The sequence below is a fragment of the Polistes dominula genome, unplaced genomic scaffold, assembly GCF_049000335.1.
Source record: "Polistes dominula isolate Pdom_NZ unplaced genomic scaffold, Pdom_raw_medaka contig_75, whole genome shotgun sequence".
Lineage (NCBI taxonomy): Eukaryota > Metazoa > Arthropoda > Insecta > Hymenoptera > Vespidae > Polistes > Polistes dominula.
The window spans coordinates 2,265,212-2,287,574 of NW_028301003.1; the positions used below are offsets into that span (position 1 = coordinate 2,265,212).

The 22,363-nt window shown below is 31.2% G+C and overlaps 2 protein-coding genes across 6 annotated transcripts in view; one reads left to right on the forward strand and one right to left on the reverse strand.

The window, feature by feature from the left end:
• Positions 1-22,363, forward strand: part of LOC107067262 (transducin beta-like protein 2) — a 70,110-nt gene that overhangs the window by 18,196 nt on the left and 29,551 nt on the right. The window lies entirely within an intron of this gene.
• On the reverse strand, positions 2,006-15,321 carry LOC149032142 (RNA exonuclease 1 homolog). Its single transcript, XM_089173726.1, has 2 exons — positions 15,198-15,321; positions 2,006-3,877 (listed from the first exon to the last, which is right to left on the reverse strand). Exon 2 carries the CDS (start codon positions 3,293-3,295, stop codon positions 2,105-2,107), a length of 1,191 nt encoding a protein of 396 aa, XP_089029852.1. The 5' UTR covers positions 3,296-3,877; positions 15,198-15,321; the 3' UTR covers positions 2,006-2,104.

The window sequence follows — 22,363 nt, forward strand, 5'->3', positions numbered from 1 at the left end:
GAATGAAAAACAAACTGTCGTTATTCTTTAGAAGTTTTAGTTTCTTGTCGTTAAATGAATTTAAAACCTGCAATGTGCATACATTTTTTCCGATTTGATGGTTGTTCTTAGTTTTATTGTTCCCTATTACTACCATTGATTGACTCTCAATATATTGGCTCGATATTACCGATTTTGTATCTATTGGCATGCTAATTATCGATATATTATCATGCTCGTTTTTAGTATTCGAAAATGGTTTTGCTTCAAGCATGGTTTGCATTCGTCTGATGAAGTAGTTTGACCTACATCTATCTAACGATAGTATATCCATTGGCATGCTAAATGTTGATATACTATCGTGCTCATCTCTTGTATTCGAAAATGGTAATAGATATATTATCATTCTGTTATTTCGTATTTGAATTTGCTTTTGCTCTGAACATTGTTTGAACTCATGTAATGAATTAGTTTGATTTACTGTCAATCTCGATTGCATTTACTTCTGTAATTAACAAACAAACAAAATAATAATATGATTTAACTGATACAAAAAAGATTGTAGATACTTTCCACTATTGCTCCAATATCTTCATTGAGATTAATGTGATTATTTTGTTTTTTGGACACCTTGTTTGTTTTTGAATTCGAAAAATTTAATCTCCTGTAAATGTTATTGCCAAACTGTGCGATTTAAGTCCACATACTTGGGATTACATTTTTTTTCATACATGCGTAATTATTGCCGCTGATTTTGCATATACACAATCCATTCCATAAATATCATACTTTCTTGTTTTTTACTAGATTTTTTCGTATTGATAAATTCTTTTTATTCCTTGAGGTTAAGGTCGTTTGTGGTTTTTTGATATTTGAACCAGCTTTTTCTATTTTTGGTGAAAAGTAACATTCGCGTTTATTACTATCCGTTTTATTACCTACTTCTTAATTGGTTCTTAGCTTTTTTCCATAAACAATTTTTTGTTTAATATTTCCGTTTTATTGAAGAACTTTTCGCACAGTTTTTAAAAAGAAACTTCGTTTCTCATAATCTATCCCCATTGTGTTAGCTTTAAGGCGCGTATCTACAAATAACAAGTTAAACAGCTATGGATCGAACTTTTTTTGAGTACGCCTAATAAAATAGTTTGATTTATGCTATTAACATTGATTGCATTTATTTTTGTAATTAACAAACAAAAAAATAATAATATAATTTAAATGATACAAAAATGTTTGTACATATCTTCCACAATTGCTTTACTTTTTTCAATTTTGTCTTTTTTGTCGTCATTTCTTTTAATCGTCTTATCGGTTTTCTCATTCGAAAGCTTGAATTGTTGAGATACCTGGCGATAACTTTCCCAACACTTTTTTTAAATTTAAGTATCGGAGAACACCTTATTTTTTGTACTCGAATAACTTGGTTTTATAAACGCGATAGTACCCGTTTTGTCCGAGGACTGCCCCAGATTTGTATCTTGTTTTGTTATGACCAAATTCCTCAATTAAAAGTCCTCTGGTAATTAGTTGCTGGGGATGAGGAAGAAGGGATTAGAATAAAATTAATCAATCACGTGGTTGAGCTAAACAATGAAACAATGCCTTTTTTATTGGCTCGTCAGGGAAAAGCCTTGCGGCATAAAAAACCTGGATGATATTTAATTATAACAATGATGGTCCACCACGTGGTGTTACCACGCGGGAAAATACCGTAGATGTGAAATGTATTTAATGGAAAGATCTCATCTTTCGTGAAACAAACTTACTAAACTACGTTTTTTTCTTTTTCTTCTAATCGTATGACTACTTTGTACACAAGAATACGTTTGAATAAAAAATAAATGTTACATTTTACACTTACATATTCTTCTATTGCTTGTTCGTTTTGTTTTCTGCACACGTGTATTATTTCATGGCAAGCATTTCTTTCTTTCTTTTCTACATTTACACAAAAATGCTCCGGTTTTGTTTGCTTGTTTTTTTCAATATTTTTTCAATGTTTTTTTTGTTTGGTTGCTTTTTTTTAATAAATCAATATTATTCATAATGTAAAAAGCTATTTTGTATTATTTTTTGTTCGGACATAGAGAAATTTGTACTTTGTATATTTCATTCTTTTCTATTACTCTCTTTCTCTCTGTCTTATTATCATTTTTTCAGTTTCGTTCTTAATAACGTACCCATTAAAACCGTCGTGGTAAAGCCGGTACAATAACAAATCTATAGATGTGGCAGCATCTTCAACGGATGAGTGGACTCCCGATTGAATATCCCGTTTTAAAAAATATCTGGCCAAATCTTGTATTTTATACTTATACGGTAATCCGCTTTTATAAGATAATAATAATGATGTGTCAATTACATTGTAATGTATCATTTTTAAAATTCTCAAATCATTGTCCAAACCATGACCGATCAAAATGGTCTCTGCAGATATTATTTTTAATAATTCTTTTTGAACCATTTTGAAAGTCATAGTCGCGTTCTTGATATTTTCAATCGTCGATTTGGCCAGATTTTCCGGTAAGGTTTCGTCAATTTTCACCCACGAATAAAAAACTATTTTACCGCGGACATCAATCAACGCTACATTTGATAAACGATACTCGCCGTTATCCAAAGTCACCATACCGCAATCTAACCCGTAAATCCCGTAATTACTTTTTTTATCTCGGGACTGTTTCGTTTTTATAAAATCTTTATAAATATCTTTATCATTCGGGAACACTCCCCACTTGTGGTTTTTTGTCTTTTTACACCCCACTGTATTAATTCTTGTTTTACAACATTCCCAACATGTTCTACTGCCATAACCAATCAAACCCAAACTGTGGGAGTTACATTGCTCGCTGATATTTATGAGTCCGTGCTTGTATAAATAAAAATCTCTATAACATCTGCTACACCGGATTTCATAAATATCATTATCTGGTACCTCTATAGTCCAGGTCTTAGGTCTTTCATCAATTAAAAACAAACTGTCTGTATTCTTTACAAGTTTTAGTTTCTCGTCGTTAAACGAATCTAAAATCTGCAATGTGCATACATTTTTCCCGATTTGATGTTCCTCCTTAGTTTTAATGTTCCCAATTACTACCATCAAATGACTCTCAATATGTTTGCTTGATATTATTGATTTTGTATCTATTGGCATGCTAATTGTTGATGCTGGATCATGCTCATCTCTAGTATTCGAAAATGGTAATAGATATATTATCATTCTGTTCTTTCGTATTTGAATTTGCTTTTGCCCTGAACATTGTTTGAACTCATGTAATGAATTAGTTTGATTTACTGTCAATCTCGATTGCATTTACTTCTGTAATTGACAAACAAACAAAATAATAATATAATTTAAATGATACAAAAAACATTGTACGTACCTTCCACAATTGCTTTACTTTCTTCAGTTTTGTTCTTTTTGCTAGTCTTTTTGCTGCTCATCTTTTTCTTTTTCTCATTCGAAAACATTAATTGTTGCGATACCTTGCGATAACTTTCCCAACTCTTTTTTTTAAATTTACGTGTCAGTAAAGTTTATACTTGGAGCTTGAATAACTCGGTTTTATAAACGCGATATTATTCGTTTTTCCCGAGGACTGTCCCTCGTTTTTCTCTTGTCTCTTTATGTTTGTCCTAGCTTTTCGCCAGTCTGTACTTTTTTTAATGTTGCTTATTTTTAAAGGTTTCGAAAAACTAAGCATCCATTTATGTTTGATTCTTCAAATATCCATCGTTCACAAAGTCATTGATTTTTTGTTGTGCCTGTTGTTAATTCTGTACAGCAATAAGTCTATGAATTTAGCATCTTCAATGGACAAATGTACTCCCAATTGTATTTCTTGTTTTAAAAAGACTTGTACCATTCTCTTTTTATAGCTGTATGGTAAACTGCCTTTGTGAATTAATAATAGAGATGTGTCTATTACATTGTAATGAATTTTTTTGAAATTCTTGAATCGTTCTCTGGACCATGACCGATCAAAATGGTTAGTCTCAGTTGTTAATAATTTCAGTGTTTTTGCTGCACGCTCTTGAAACATGTTGTTGCATTTGTAGAAGTTTGCAAAATAAATGAATATTTTGAAACAATTATCAATTGTTATAAAAATATATCCTAACAAAAGTCCATGTGAATAATGACCCATTCGATTATATTTGTAGCATGTCATCTCTTATTATTTTGCATTCTTCTTGCTCTGTCTTGTCTTTTCTTTCCTCCCTATACTGCTACTTCTCTCTTACTGTTTCTTTTTTTGAAGAATATATTCTATCGTCAAACTCACTTGAAACCCTAAATTGTTACATAATATAAAGGGTATAGCCGGATAAGTATGGGAAATCTGCACCCGTGTCTTTTTTGACTCGCACTTGGGGGATCGATTTGGTGTCGAATAAACATAATTCACCCCAAATTTTAGCTCTTTTACTCAAACGATTCTCGAGATTTTCAAAAAAACCTGTTTTTTCGATTTTATTTTTTTTTTTTTTATAGTAAAAATCAAAACTAATCAATGATTATCTTTTTTCTAGTTCTTAGGAGTCTAAGACATGAAAAAAAAATATTATCATAATATTTTAACGAAAAGCTGATTTTTGGCGGACGAAAGAAAATTAAATTTTTTTTTTTTTTTCGCTTTTTTGAAATATGTCAGTCACCAAAATTTTTCAGAAAATGTCTTTTATACTCCTCTACACTCAGGAATTTTCTTGAATTTTTTGAAGTGCTGGAACAATATGAAAAAAATTAAAAACTCATTTTTTTCTAAAATCCCAAGTTTTAACTAATTTATATATATTTTTTTTCAGTTAAAAAAAAAAATGTGAAAAATTATATTTTTACTCAAAATACACTTTGCCAGAAATAAACATACTGATTATTATAAAACAATTAAGATATATTCCGTCTAACGTAATTAGAAGGGTTATTGATTATTGAAAATACATTTAAAAATAGTACTTATATATTCTTTATACGGTTAGATATTATTCTAAATCTTATGCAACAAAAATATAAATTATAATAAAAGATGTAACTATATTAATCTTCATCACTGTCTTCATTCACTACGACAGTAATTTTTTCATCGATGAACAGGCGACTCAGGATCTCAGCAGGTCTTACAATTTTAGCCAAATATCGAGCGTAAGATAAATAATATATGATAGCAGCAATATGAGAGCAACAACATCCAACAGTGCGTCTACCATTCGCACAATCACAACAATATCGAGTTATTCCGGAAATATCGTTCTTATCTGGCTGATATTCAATAAAACTACGATATGTCTTCGAATTAATATGTCGAGATCTGACTTCAAACTTTATAATATTAGGTGTAATTTTTACAAAATGGAATGTGATTATTCCGTTTTCATCCATCATCTCAGCTAAATACACGATACAGTTTGAGACATTTGATATGATCCAGTGAAAAGAATTTTGAGTTATTGCTCTGATAATTCTGGAAAGTCAGTTAATTGCTCTGAAGTTATTATTGCAAAAGGAACTTTTCTTCTGGCCCAACGATTAGTTTCTATCTCCAAAGCTAAAGTATTCTCTTGATCTTTTTTTGAATTCATGACAGCAATTATTTTTTCTGCAAGATCAAGATCAGAATCAAGTCTTGTTCCAAATTCATTGTGCAAAAAACAAGCGATTCGACAAAAAACACTAGTTTTTGGAAGCAATTTGTTATCCAGTTTATGATCTAATAGCTTAAACTTCTGTTTAATATTGCCATGTACTGCTTCAACAACCCAACGAATTTTGGTAACGAAACGGGATTTATTCGATTCATCTGTGGTCAACTGATAGCGTTTTCCTTTGAGAGCAGGCATTAGCACTTTGAACCCTAATTCTTCTAAGTATACAATCACATCACGAAAGCCACGATCAACCACAATAATGTCATCTTTTTTCAGCAATTTAATCAGACCATTGGGGTCATTTAAGATCACTCTCATAATTTCAGCATCGTTCATATTAGCTGTATATGGCCCAAGCATATCTATAACGAAACCATTCGTAGTGCATATCGTGAATGGTTTACACAAAGGAACCTTTTTTTGACCAGAATATGATTTCCTCTGGTATTCGTCATTTGCACTTTTTTCATGACGAATATATGTTCCATCACAAATGAATATCAACTGGTCATCTTCTACTTGATACAATTTTTTAGCAGTGTTTTGACGTATTAGTGAGTAATGTCTCCCTACTGATAGCATCAATTCCAAAATGCTGAGGTAAAACATCTTTTTCAAACGAAGATATAACTTCATCACAGTAGTCAGATACAATTTGTTCCCGAACTAAACCAAAAACGGAAGATATTAATGCATTCGAATTTCCGGTTCGTAATTTGAATAAAAAAAATAACAAGAGCTTGAACGATATTACGATTCACTGAGTTTCTCATCGATGTTAACATTTCACGAAGTTTTATCAATTTTTCCCAGGTAAGACTAGTAAATGTCTCTAACTGTTTTTCTGAAAACGAGTGATCTCCAATTTTATCAATTATGAACGAGTCACGTACCAATAGCGAGCTGCTCCAGTAATTTTTCCAAATCACGAACTTCAAATACACTGGTGTTCGAATAAATTCGAAAATTGTTAATGTCTTCATCGTAGAACCGCTTTTTTATAAGATGGTCTTTACAACACCGATTTCCTTCGGGAATAAGGTGTTGTCTTTTGAAAAACACTTGTTTGCGTGTTTCAAATGGAACAGATTTGATATTTGATGATAATCCACAAATGCAACAGTAATTGTGAGTAGCAACAATTCGAGGAAAACCCAACTCCACAAATTCTAATTCTTCTTCCATTTTTTCTTCAATTACATATGAAAGACCTTCAGTTGACGATACAGATGAAATACTAGTGGATTAGGATTGAATAATTTTTCACATTTTTTTTTAACTGAAAAAAAAATATAAATTAGTTAAAACTTGAGATTTTAGAAAAAAAATGAGTTTTTAATTTTTTTCATATTGTTCCACCACTTCAAAAAATTCAAGAAAATTCTTGAGTGTAGAGAAGTATAAAAATGTGACAAATTTTGGTGACTGACATATTTCAAAAAAGCTAAAAAAAAAAAAAAAAAATTTAATTTTCTTTCGTCCGTCAAAAATCAACTTTTCGTTAAAATATTATGATCATATTTTTTTTTTCATGTCTTAGACTCCTAAGAACTAGAAAAAAGATCATCATTGATTAGTTTTGAATTTTACTATTAAAAAAAAAAAAATAAAATCGAAAAAACAGGTTTTTTTTGAAAATCTCGAGAACCGTTTGAGTAAAAGGGCTAAAATTTGGGGTGAATTATTTTTATTCGACACCAAATCGATCCCACAAGTGCGAGTCAAAAAAGCCACGGGGGGCAGATTTCCCATACTTATCCGACTATACCCTTTGTACTTTGTATATTTCATTCTTTTCTATTATTCTCTTTCTCTCTATGTCTTATTATCCTTCCTGCTACTTTTTTTTATATTTTCTTATTTAAGTTTTATAAAAAAAAAAGTCCTATCAGAAACGTCATTCATTACTTCAACGATATTTTTTCTTTATCTATTGTTTGTTATCATTAAATATTAATATTTACTATAATAAGTAAGTCTTTGGTATTTGTACCAATTATTTTGCCTGTATAATAATAATCTATTTAGAATTGTATAAACAGCAGAAAAAACTCATATAAATAATGAACAAGACTTTTTAGGTATTATTACGGAATATTAATATTTATAATAATAAAAATAAAAATAATAATAATTAGTTTTTATTAATAATCCTTATTTAACCTAAGTATTAATCTTATTTAATAATCTTTCCTTTTCGTCGTTAAACGAATCCAAAACTTGCAATGTGTGTTGATCTGTTTGGAATCTGATCTGTGGATTGATGATTCTTCTTACTTTTTGATAGTTTCTCGTTTATTTATTTGGACAATTATAAATTGGCTCTCAATATAATTGTTGTATACTCCAATTTGGTAAACTTCGAATTGCTATAACATTTTGTTCTTTGGAACTATTGATCTTACAATATTGATGATCCCTTGTATTTTCTAAAATTTATTTTGACTTCGGTCAATTTGTTAGACTTTTTTGTCTATTCTTATTTTTTCAATCGTTCTATTTATTCTTCTAGTACAATTTTCTATCACGTCCCGCATTAAAGCTGTCGCGGAAGAGCACTAATTCCTTGGATGTAGAGACATTTTCTATTTACCAGTAATTGATATTGAATTGTAAAACTTTAGTGAAAATCACTTCATAAGACGTAATAAAAATTTGCAAGACCATTTTTGGTGGAAATTTTCTAATACTTAAAGAATATTGTTAGAATATGTTTACTTGTTGAAATATATTTCTATGTTATTTTACAATTTTTAATTTATTCTCCTTTTTTAATGCATCCTCCTCTTTTTTATAATTTTAATTTCTATTAATTATTCTTTAGAATTTTCGTTTGTGATTTTTATTTCTTTTATTTTTTTTTCTGCATTCTCTATTAAATCCCCATTAAAACCGTCGTGGTAAAGCCGGTACAATAACAAATTTATAAATGTGGCAGCATCCTCAACGGAGGAGTGGACTCCCGATTGAATAACTCGTTTTAAAAAATATTTGGCTAAATCTTGAATTTTATATCTGTCCGGAAAACCGCTTTTATAAGATAATAATAATGAAGTGTCAATTACATTGTAATGAAGAATTTGTAAAATTGTTAAGTCGTGTTTCAAATCATGACCAACCAAGATGGTCTCAGCAGATATTATTTTCAATAATTCCTTTTGAACCATTTTAAAAGTCATGGTTGCATTCTTGATATTTTCAATCGTCGATTTGGCCAGATTTTCCGGTAAGGTTTCGTCAATTTTCACCCACGAATAAAAAACTATTTCACCGCGGACATCAATCAACGCTACGTTAGATAAACGTAACTCGCCGTTATCCAAAGTCACCATACTGCAATCTAACCCGTAAATCCCGTAATTACTTTTTTTATCTCGGGACAGTTTTGTTTTTATAAAATCTATATAAATATTTTTATTATTCGGGAACACTCCCCACTTGTGGCTTTTTGTCTTTTTACACCCCACTGTATTAATTCTTGTTTTGCAACATTCCCAACATGTTCTACTGCCCTTACCTATTAAACCGAAACTGTGGGAGTTACATTGCTCGCTGATATTTATGAGTCCGTGCTTGTATAAATAAAAATCTCTATAACATCTGTTTCACCGGATCTCATAAATATCATCATCTGGTACCTCTATAGTCCAGGTCTTAGGTCTTTCATCAATTAAAAACAAACTGTCTGTATTCTTTACAAGTTTTAGTTTCTCGTCGTTAAACGAATCTAAAATCTGCAATGTGCATACATTTTTTCCGATTTGATGTTCGTCCTTAGTTTTAATGTTCCCAATTACTACCATCAATTGACTCTCAATATGTTTGCTTGATATTATTGATTTTGTATCTATTGGCATGCTAATTATCGATATATTATCATGCTCATCTCTAGTATTTGAAAATGGTTTTGTTTCAAATATTGTTTCCATTCGTCTGATGAAGTAGTTTGACCTACATCTATCTAACGATAGTGTATCCATTGGCATGCTAAATGTTGATAGAATATCGTGCTCATCTCTTGTATTCGAAAATGGTAATAGATATATTATCATTCTGTTCTTTCGTATTTGAATTTGCTTTTGCCCTGAACATTGTTTGAACTCATGTAATGAATTAGTTTGATTTACTGTCAATCTCGATTGCATTTACTTCTGTAATTAACAAACAAACAAAATAATTATATAATTTAAATGATACTAAGAACATTGTACGTTCCTTCGACAATTGCTTTACTTTCTTCAGTTTTTTCTTTTTGGTAATCTTCTTTGTTTTTCATCTTTCCAATTTTCTTCTTCGAAAACATTAATTGTTGCGATATCTTGCGGTAACTTTCCCAACTCTTTTTTTTAAATTTACGTGTCGGAAAACATTTTGTCTTCGAGTCTGTGCTCGAATAACTCGGTTTTATAAACGCGATATTATTCGTTTTTCCCGAGGACTGTCCCTCGTTTTTCTCCTGTCTCTTCATGTTTGTCCTAGCTTTTCGCCAGTCTGTACTTTTTTTAATGTTGCTCATTTTTAAAGGTTTCGAAAAACTAAGCATTCATTTATGTTTGATTCTTCAAATATCCATCGTTCACAAAGTCATTGATTTTTTGTTGTGCCTGTTGTTAATTCTGTACTTGTTTTAAAAAGACTTGTACCATTCTGTTTTTATAGCTGTATGGTAAACTGCCTTTGTGAATTAATAATAGAGATGTGTCTATTATACTGTAATGAATTTTTTTGAAAATCTTGAATCGTTCTCTGGACCATGACCGATCAAAATGGTTGGTCTCAGCTGTTAATAATTTCAGGATTTTTGCTGCACGCTCTTGAAACATGTTGTTACATTTGTAGAAGCTTACAAAATAAATGAATATTTTGAAACAATTAACAATTGTTATAAAAATATATCCTAACAAAAGTCCATGTGAATAATGACCCATGCGGTTACACTTGTAGCAGGTCATCTCTTATTATTTTGCATTCTTCTTGCTCTGTCTGTCTTTTCATTCTTCCCTATACTGCTACTTCTCTCTTACTGTTTCTTTCTTTGAAGAATATATTCAATTGTCAAATTCACTTGAATCCCTAAATTGTTACATAATATAAATTTATTAAAATTAATAAACATTACAGAAGATAATTCAATTATAATTGTTTGGAGTATGTAAGCAAATGGATGTCTTAAATTATTGATTTGCAGATTAACACAGGTACTAACCGAACCAAACAGACATATAATATTCACATGATTAAATAGTGCTTAACGTATTTCTTAATATTCTATGCTATACTATTGTATGTTTATTTTATATTTTTATATCTAAATATTTAAAGAAATCGATTTTAGTTCCTTAAGTACCTCTCCTGTATTCTTTCCAACTCCTTCCTCCCCTCTATCCCCCAAATTTCCACTGCATACATGAATATACTCTTTACCATCGCATTGAACATTATCATTCTCCTCCTAAAGTCTCCACCAAATTTCCTCTCTCTAATGCTCCATACTTGTACCATAGCTGCTGCTGCTCTCCTTCTTACATCCTGAATATGCGACTCTTCCTTGTTATTGTACCTAAACGTGTATCCTAGATACTTGAACTCCCTTACCTCCTCTATCTCTTTCCCATTATAGAACCACTCTCTTTTCTTTCTGCTCCTTCCCTTACTGAACATCATCACTTTCGTTTTTTCCGTATTTACTTCGAGATCCTTCCTCTTGCAATATCTCCCCACGCTTTCCATCATTTTTTCTAGTTCCCCCTCCGTCTCCGCTATTATCGCCAGATCATCTGCGTACGCCAAGGTGTATATTCTCTTCCCTCCTATCGTTATTCCTCCCTCCTGTCTTCTCCGCAAATATTCCTCTATGTCCGCAATAAATATAATAAACAAGAGTGGGCTCAATGGACAGCTCATGTGTAGAATATGTGGATTAAATTTTATAAGAATCGGTTTACTGGTTCGTGAGATACGATGGAGCTAGTATTTCAAAACATAGTTTCGAGATAAACGCGTTTAAAGTTTTTTTTTACTCAAAATCGTGAAAAATTCTTACCTAAACTTAATCTGCGATGCCTGGACCGTACAATAGACTTTCTTCTTGTTCATATTCTTCAATTTCTTCCAGTCTTGCCTTCTTCCACTTTGATCTGGCATCTTTTGAGCACTCAGAGCTTCGACGGTTCGCAGATTCGATACGTCGGTCGTCGCGTCTTTTAGCAAAGTCGATCGCTCCTGGCCCAATTTTCATGCCCATCGTTTCCATTATCTTCATCACTGTTCGAAATCCTTTGTTGAAGATACATGCTGAATCTTTGCACGCAATTTCAACAACTTTTTTGCCGTTAAACATGTGTTTAGGTGCGATGTGCCTTAGATTTGAGGTACTTTCACCAGTCGATGGAACACTTAGAATGCTTCGGCTTGGCATCAGTCGAAATTTTGTGGTAGTATCCTGCCCAAATCTCGTTACGCATATCCTATGAAGAATTCAAATTTCTTCTGACTGCTAAACCGTAGATCTCTGAGAGTTCTTTCATCAATTTGATTGTAAATTTTTAGTTTTTACTTCAGGAACTTGTTTTCACAACAGTCGTTTTTCTCTTCACTACTGTTTTTGCTACAGTTCTTATTTTTTTTTTTTTTGCGGTTTGGCGTTTTTCTTTTAAATTTTCTTCTTTTGTATGAGAGCTTTTCTTGCCTTATTAGCGCGCTTAAAAATATGTTTTGTCACATGCAAAATATACTTCAACTTTTTAACAATGAAATCTTCACCGTATGGATGATAATAAAGTAGCATTTTAAAAGTCTTGGAGTCTCCGTAGCCGATATAAGAACCGTGCGCGCCGAACGCTCAGGAAAGCGGTCCGAGGTAGTTACGTTCAGGCAGCAAAAAAATGTAGTTAGAGACATCAGATCTTTTTGAAATTTTAACACAATATTTCTACATAATATATACATTCGAAAAATGTAAAAAAAAAAATTTAATTTTTTAAAAATTGCAGAGTAGAAGGTCCCCTTAAATTATTGATTTGCAGATTAACACAGGTACTAACCGAACCAAACAGACATATAATATTCACATGATTAAATAGTGCTTAACGTATTTCTTAATATTCTATGCAATACTATTGTATGTTTATTTTATATTTTTATATGTAAATATTTAAAGAAATCGATTTTAGTTGTTTCATCATTTTGAAATCTTTCTTTCTCCTCGTTGATTACTTGTCTTGTTTTTATAATTATTTAAATATTTCCCATCTTGGTCCTTTTCTGATTTTTTTTTCAGAAGTCTCTCCTTCATTTTTTCAGTTTCGTTCTTAATTACGTACCCATTAAAACCGTCGTGGTAAAGCCGGTACAATACCAAATCTATTGATGTGGCAGCATCCTCAACGGATGAGTGGACTCCCGACAGTGATCCCATTCGTACGATAGTTATCGTACACGTCACATAATTTGAAGCCTTGTACGATCCAAAATCCAACTTGTACGATCATTTACGATTATTCGATATTCGATATTTAAATATAATTTTCGATATGTCTTGATTTTGTTTTTGTTACGCGATTCGGTTGCAGCGCACTTTAGCGCATCTAGTTATTTATGTTTCGAAAAGTTCGAAAAAGCGGTATTTCAATTTTTACTTTTTTTTTTTTGCAGTATTTAAAATTCTAAAATCATCTTAAAATCTGGAAAATCTCTGAAAATCGGATCTGATTTTTCTGGGCGTACGATAATTTTACTGAGAACCCGATAATTTTACGGCACTGTATCGATCAGACAAGCAAAAGTTTCTGGGATCACTGACTCCCGATTGAATTTCCCGTTTTAAAAAGTATCTGGTCAAATCTTGTATTTTATACTTGTACGGTAATCCGCTTTTATAAGATAATAATAACGAAGTATCAATTACATTATAATGTATAATTTTTAAAATCTTCAGATCATTCTCTAAACTATGACCGATCAAAATGGTCTCTGCAGATATTATTTTCAATAATTCTTTTTGAACAATTTTGAAAGTCATGGTAGCATTCTTGATATTTTCAATCGTCGATTTGGCCAGATTTTCCGGTAAGGTTTCGTCAATTTTCACCCACGAATAAAAAGCTATTTTATCGCGGACATCAATCAACGCTACATTTGATAAACGATACTCGCCGTTATCCAAAGTCACCATACCGCAATCTAACCCGTAAATCCCGTAATTACTTTTTTTTATCTCGGGACTGTTTCGTTTTTATAAAATCTTTATAAATATCTTTATTATTCGGGAACACTCCCCATTTGTGGCTTTTTGTCTTTTTATACCCCACTGTATTAATTCTTTTTTTTTGCAACATTCCCAACATGTTCTACTGCCATAACCAATCAAACCCAAACTGTGGGAGTTACATTGTTCGCTGATATTTATGAGCCCGTGCTGGTGTAATTAAAAATCTCAATAACATCTGTTTCACCGGATCTCATAAATATCATCATTTGGTACCTCTATAGTCCAGGTCTTAGGTCTTTCATCAATTAAAAACAAACTGTCTGTATTCTTTACAAGTTTTAGTTTCTCGTCGTTAAACGAATCTAAAATCTGCAATGTGCATACATTTTTTCCGATTTGATGTTTTTCTTTAGTTTAAATGTTCCCAATTACTACCATCAAATGACTCTCAATATGTTTGCTTGATATTATTGATTTTGTATCTATTGGCATGCTAATTGTTGATATATTATCATGCTCATCTCTAGTATTTAAAAATGGTTTTGTTTCAAATATTATTTCCATTCGTCTGATGAAGTAGTTTGACCTACATCTATCTAACGATAGTGTATCCATTGGCATTCTGAAGGTTGATATAATATCGTGCTCATCTCTTGTATTCGAAAATGGTAATAGATATATTATCATTCTGTTCTTTCGTATTTGAATATGCTTTTGCCCTGAACATTGTTTGAACTCATGTAATGAATTAGTTTGATTTACTGTCAATCTCGATTGCATTTACTTCTGTAATTGACAAACAAACAAAATAATAATATAATTTAAATGATAGAAAAAACATTGTACGTACCTTCCACAATTGCTTTACTTTCTTCAGTTTTGTCTTTCTGGTTATTCTTTTTACTGTTCATCTTTCCCTTTTTCTCATTTGAAAACATTAATTGTTGCGATACCTTGCGATAACTTTCCCAACTCTTTTTTTTAAATTTACGTGTCAGAAAACCTTATGTTTTGGTGCGTGCTCGAAAAACTCGGTTTTATAAACGCGATATTATTCGTTTTTGCCGAGGACTGTCCCTCGTTTTTCTCTTGTTTCCTTATGTTTGTCCTTGCTTTTCGCCAGTCTGTACTATCTTTAACGTTGCTCATTTTTAAAGGTTTCGAAAAGCTAAACTTCCATTGATGCTTGATTCTTCAAATATCCATCGTTCACAAGGTCATTGATTTTTTGTTGTGCCTGTTGTTAATTCTGTACAGCAATAAGTCTATGAATGTGGCATCTTCAATGGACAAATGTACTCCCAATTGTATTTCTTGTTTTAAAAAGACTTGTACCATTCTCTGTATGGTAAACTGCCTTTGTGAATTAATAATAGAGATGTGTCTATTACATTATAATTGTTAAGGTATGGCTGATAAATAAGACAACGCAGAGTTAATATTAAAAGTAAGATTTATTATAAGAAACAGTGGAAAAGAAAGAACTGGTGGACAAGCCTAGAGCGAGACCGAATACAGAATACAGTGTACCAGCAGGACGCAACAGCACCCTGTACTAAGGGACTGTGCGGCCCATAGGAGGAGTAGGGGTAAAGAGTAGGGGTGACGGAATGAGAAGACATAACGTCTCTTATATACGCTATTTTTAACACTCCCTCCCGGTATGTCTCGATACTCCACAAACTTTTGTTAATAAACTCTTTAAATGGTTTAAACCATACAATATATTCAACAACATCTTTAAGTGATTAAAATCGTAAATAGATTGTACAAAATCTATGAACGAATAACTTTTCATGCTTATTTATACTGAACTTATTCAAAATAAAATTAATCTAACTTGACAAATCTTTGGCACGGAATGTCAGTTAACTCTTAGTTAGACAGCTTGGCCCTGTGAAGAAGAAGATTTATTCCCTGAAGAGGTGCTGGCACCTTGACTACCTCCTTGGCCATTTCTTCGGCCACCACGAATACTAAACCTGCCTCTCTTTGCTCCACGACGACCTAGATCAAGCTTGCGCTCACCTTCGGGTTTAGACCTACCCTCGTGTTCACGCTTTTGACTTAATTGACCTCTAAATCTGCCTGATCTGCCTCGGTAGTGGGTGCTAGTATATCCGCGGCCCTTATGGTTCAGTGACGAGTCACCTCGCTGTCGATGAGCTGGTGATCTAGCCACCGAACAATGTTTAGCCATGTGGCCAGGTTTATCACATACAAAGCAGTTGGTTCCCTTTATTTCCCTACATTGGGAAACACTTCGCTGTACCAAGGTTAACTTCGTTTATTTTCACTGGTTTTCCGTGAGTATGAACAATACTCACCGGAGCACCAGAAACCCTATCACGACCATTATCTTGAGTAGCTGTACTGCTACTTCCAACAGAAAACTGTTGAGCTGTCGAGACTGCATCGTCTAACTCCGATATTCTTAACAATAATGAATTTTTTTGTGATTCTTGAATCGTTTTCTGGACCATGACCGATCAAAATGGTCTCAGCTGTTATTATTTTGAGAAACCCGTGCTAAGAATATTTGAAACTTCTTATAGCATTCTTGATATATTTTACAGTAGATTTGGGCAGGTTTTTCGGTGATATCTGTTAAGTTTTTTCTACGAATAGAAGACATTTTTATGTGGAATTTCGTCCAATGCTACGTTAGAAAAATGTAACTCACTGTTATCCAAAGTTCATCTCTTAAGTAATTACTTTTCTGATTGGATTTATAGCAGGTGGATTTATAAAATCTTTATATACATTTAAATTATTTGAAAACAATCCCTACGTGTGGCTATTTAATTTTCTGCAACTCACTGTTTTCATTTTTTGTCTACAACATTCCCAATATGTTCTATTGCCATTACTTATCAAACCCAAATTGTGGAAGTTGCATTGTTCATTAACCGTTTGAGTCCCAAGCAGCGCGATCGCGCTGTTCACATTTTATGTTGAAAAAACCCAGTACATTTCGAGCATTGTAGACAACTGACGATGCGCTCATATATATAAAACAAATGCATACAAGTAGCGCTATCGCGCTGCTTGGGTCTTCTCTTACTCATTTAGAAAAAGCGCAGTTGCGCTGCTTGGGATTCCTCGACAGTGTTTTTTCAAAACCCCCTGGGAGTCAAACGGTTAACCCTTGCGTTGCGGCAGTCCATTCCGCGGGAGTAACGTTTTAGATTAAATCTATTTATGTATATTGTTTACGTTTTGGTCAACTTCCCAACAAGGGAAGTGACAATCTGTTTCGTCATATTATATAGAAAAACATAAAAAAGAGCATATATTGTGGATATTTAGAAATTTACATATTACAGTCGGCACTGTAGAGGGTTTCTCTATAGTAAAAGTAAAATTAGACTGAATTGTCTTTGTTACTTTTATTCAAAGGATGCGACTAACTTTTCTTTATTGTCAGTGATCCCATTTGTACGATAATTAGAAGTCTTGTACGATCCAAACTTCAGCCTGTACGATAATTTAAAGCTTGGACAATTTTTTTCCAATTTTGAAAATCCAATTCGAGATATTGTACAAATTCCAAATTTTTCCTGTGCGTACGATAAGTTTCCGCGTACGCCCCTGTGTCAATCAGACGAACTAAAGTCTCTGGGATCACTGACCCGTACACACAGCGCCGTCTCGCGGACATCGACTATAGTCGGCACCCGTATAGTCGGTGTCCGTAGCGAAAGGGTTAATATTTATAAGTCCATGCCGAGATAAATAATAAATGTGTTAGGACAAACATCTATTGGTTTTTTTTCAAATTAATGTTATGCGGATAATCCGCCTCTATTAAGTGACTTATTGTATACACATATGATAACAAAATTAAAAACCATCTCTCCATCTTTTTTATATGATCTTCTTTTTCGTCATCATCAAACGAATTTAAAACTTGCAATGTGAATACAATTTATTCCGAATTGATGTTTGTCCTTAATTTTATTTGTCTCACTTACTATAATACAATAACCTTTCTCTGCAACGGATCGTTTATTTTAAAAGTGTTCTAAGTTCATTTTTGAAAAAAAAAACAAAAGAATGAAATATCACGCTGTTCATGTTTAATTTCTTAAAAAATTTCTATGTTTTATTGTACAATTTAAAATTGGTCGATAAATTAATTTGCATAATCATCGATTATAATAATAAATAATTAATTATAATATTTCATGTATAAAGATATGAAGCAGTTATTTTAACTTATACACCTTCGGTGCATCATGCATATTTCGAAACACTGTCACATGCAAAGTATAAGTAAATACTATTCATATCTTGTAATTTTAACGATGTAACTAGGGATTTAAAATGAAAAACTGCTACTTCTATTTTATATCGTGTTATTATTTGTAAATTAAATTCGATTAACCCTTTGCACTTCGAATTGTATTATAATTGTTGTTTTAAGCAGCTTCTAATAAAATATGATAATTTAAATATATTGTAATAGAAGAAATAAATGAAATAAAATGTTAAATTAAAACGTCCATTTTTTTTTAATTATTATTATATTTTGTAATTTTCAAAGTTATGATATATTTTGATGTAAAAATCGATGTCGAGTCACACTCGACATAAGAGTGCAAAGGATTAATATGAAATATATTTGAAGTGTGATATTTGATTTTTCAAAAATCAAATTATACGTCAATGTTTACATTTGACTAATTTTGAAAGTGCTTGCTGAAAGTCCATTTGAGATGCTCATGTAAATATACATTACCTTAGTTACATTCGCTTAAAACCAATTTACATGATCAAATTAAATGTCGATAAGTAAATAAGCACATTGCCATATTGAATATAATTACCTGATATTTTTGTATTTAGAAATATGCGAACCTTTAATTTATTAGAAATAATAGAAAATGGACTTACAACCACTTTCAATATAAACTGTCCATATATATTTATTTCATATTAATGATTCAGTATTTGAAAATGCTTGTGCACTGAACATTGTTTGAATTCATCTAATGAATTAATTTGATTTACTATGAACTTATATTTTATTTACTTCTGTATATGTAATTAAAATAAATTTTATATCAAAATTTGTACATTTTATTTTATTTTTATTTACTATCCTATTTTCATGTTTTTTTTCTTTCTTTATTTTCTACACACGCTAATTATTCAATTATTTTAATATCATTATATATATATATAAGATTAATATTATTAAAAAATATCATGTGTGTGTATGAAGATCACACATGTAAGAAATGAAACCTTGAAGAAACTAAGTTTCAAAAAAATGAGACTAATGCAGAGTATCAAGAGTAAGATAATTGTAGGATTTATTTATTATAATATTGTTATCATATATATATCAAAGGACACTGGTATGACCTTGGGATGGGGGTAGCTGATAAGAACTATCACTTACCAAATTGTTTTAATTAAGATAGAATGCTAAATGCGATAGCCATAGATAGAAACAAATATTTATGTAAAAAAAGTATACTTTATTTAATTTCAATTTGCCGTGTTTTATTAGGGATCCTGTAGGAGGGATGCGCCATTCATATTCAGCTCATACGCCAGTGGCTAAAAATTTTGGGAGACCGCTTGAATTTATAATAATTTTTTCGTGTAAACTATTCTATTTTAATATAAATTTTTAATTATCATTAAATATAGTTCATTTTTTTTTGTCTGTATTTGATGCAATTCATTATTTCATAATTATTTCAATGTTTGAATCATTCGCGCGCAAAATCGAGTTCCGGTCCCCCAGCAATGTACATGGCGCATCCCTCCTAGAGGATCCCTACGTTTTATTAGATCAGCGCACCTCCTATAATAAAGTTGTTAGATTGATGAACTAAGAAACAAAGACGAGAAGAAGAACGAGCTCAGTATAAGAAAAAGGATTAGTAAAAAAAAGAAGAAGAAATATAAGACAGATTAGTAGTTCATGATTTAAATATAATAGTGATAAATAGAGTAAACCTAAACTGTCGTTTCTTTTGTTTATAGATAACTAATAATTAACCCTTACCGGTCGTTAGCTTTTTTTTTCATACGTGAGTCTCATTAGATTGTAGCTAGTTTCGGTACAAAATGCGAAAAATCTTTTAATCAAAAAACCATTTTTGTTAGAAATTTCTTTATTTTGTGAAAGTGTATTACAAATATATAAGTTTAATATAATTATTTATATATTTTTAACGTATGATATTTTTGGAAACATTTTTCAACATGAATAAATTGTTTTCTGTTGCAATTTTGACTAGTTCAATCGTTGTCACCTGTCTGTCACGTGACGTGCATACGACCGCAGCTATAAAGTACTATTGTCACGGAAGAGGTGACGTGCGATCGCAGTAGTAAAGACTGTTGTCACGGAAGAGATGATTTACGACCGTTAAGGGTTAATAATTAATTTTGTACATATCATATTAAATAAAATGACTTCTGTTTATAGCAATACAATTTGGTTTACACAGAAAGAGAATAACCGTCCCTTACATATATATGTAAGATTGGGTTTAGAAGTGTATATTAGAAGGGTATAGAAGTGTGAGATTAATGTACACCTAGTTTAACCCTACTGATAAAATATATTGAAAATATATACAGGGTGGGTCAGCACATTTTACCATCTAGATTTACGTTATTATTATTACGCGTAGCAGACAATGCTTTCACATGGAGTTGAATGGCTTTAAAAGGGGTTCATACTGATAGTACGTTTTTTTTTTTGTAGGTGGACGCGTAAAGGATATATGAAAGTCATTAATGTTTTTTTAAACGGAATCATATATTTTTTATTGCATCATCTGATGCTCTTTCATATTATTTATAAAAAAGTATTAACCTATTTATGTAAAAAAAATTATTACTTTAGGAGATATTTTAATTTTTATGTCTATTTACAAAGCACAAATACCATTCATATCATATATCAAAGGTTCAAGAACTGACCGCAAGTGACTGTTATCAACGTTTAGAATTTTGTAATTTAGCTCTCACTCAAAGGGACAACTTTTTCAGCAATGTTATATTCACGGAAGAAGCAACGTTTATAAAAAATGAATCAATGAATTTAAGAAATGCCCATTATTGGCCAACAGAAAATTCTCATTGGTTTAGACAAATGGATAATCAACATCGATGGAGTGTAAATGTTTGGATGAGCATACTCAGCGATAAACTTATTGGTCCATATTTGATCAAAGGATCACTAACCGGACAAAAATATGCAAATTTTTTATCAAACACTCTACGGACATTTTTAGACTATTTATCATCGCATAGACGACAAATAATGTGGATAAAATAGGATGGTTGCCCTGGTCATTATTCAAGAATAGCAAGGGATACATTAAATCAAATGTTCCCAAATCGTTGGATAGGACGGGGTGGGCCCATTCATTTTCCGGTTAGATCACCAGATCTAACGCTCCTCGACTTTTTCTTATGGGGCTACTTAAAAAATAAAGTTTACGCTGAGCCTCCGACTACAATGGCCCATATGAGGGATCGTATCGTCAATGAATGCAAGAAAATAACATCAGATATATTAAGAAACGTTAATGAGTCATTAATTTCTCGTTTCAGAAAGTGTTCTGATGCAAATGATCGCCACATTGAACCTTTTTTGTAAATAGACATAAAAATTAAAATATCTCCTAAAGTAAAAAATTTTTTTTACATAAATAGGTTAATACTTTTTTGTAAATAATATGAAAGAGCATCAGATGATGCAGTAAAAAATATATGATTCCGTATAAAAAAACATTAATGAACTTCATATGTCCTTTACACGTCCACCCACAAAAAAAAACGTACTATCAGTATGAACCCCTTTTAAAGCCATTCATCAACTCCATGTGAAAGCATTGTCTGCTACGCGTAATAATAATAACGTAAATCTAGATGGTAAAATGTGGTGACCCATCCTGTATACTTATATTTATATTTTTATATTTATCGCGAAACAAGAAGAGAAAGAAGAAGAAGATGATGATGGTGAAACGAGAAAAAAAAGGGGAAAAAATACAAAATCTAGATTAAAAAAAAAATAAACCTAAAATAATTTAAATGATACTAACATTTTTCATGTTATATATATATATATATATATATATATATATATATATGATTTTCATCACTAACATGATATTAACATTATATAAATATAACATTAGCTGTAATCTAACATTAACTGTATAATTATTTTTTACATTAATTTCGTTTAACTTAAATTAATTAGTTGTTTTTTCTAAACACACTTTGATATGAAATTATTTTGATGTAATTAATAAATTAATTTCTTTGAAAAGTATATTTAATATTTATTTAATTATTGTTCTATATTTTATACCCTTTTTTTGGTTTGAAATTGTTGAAGAATTTTTATTCAACTAATTTTAAGGAAAGTATGTTTCAAATAGGAGAATATGAAATCTGGGATAGAAATCAGAATTTAGAAAGAAGAAAAATATTTTGTTTAAAAAATCAATATTTAATATAAAAATTGTATTATTTAAATATTTG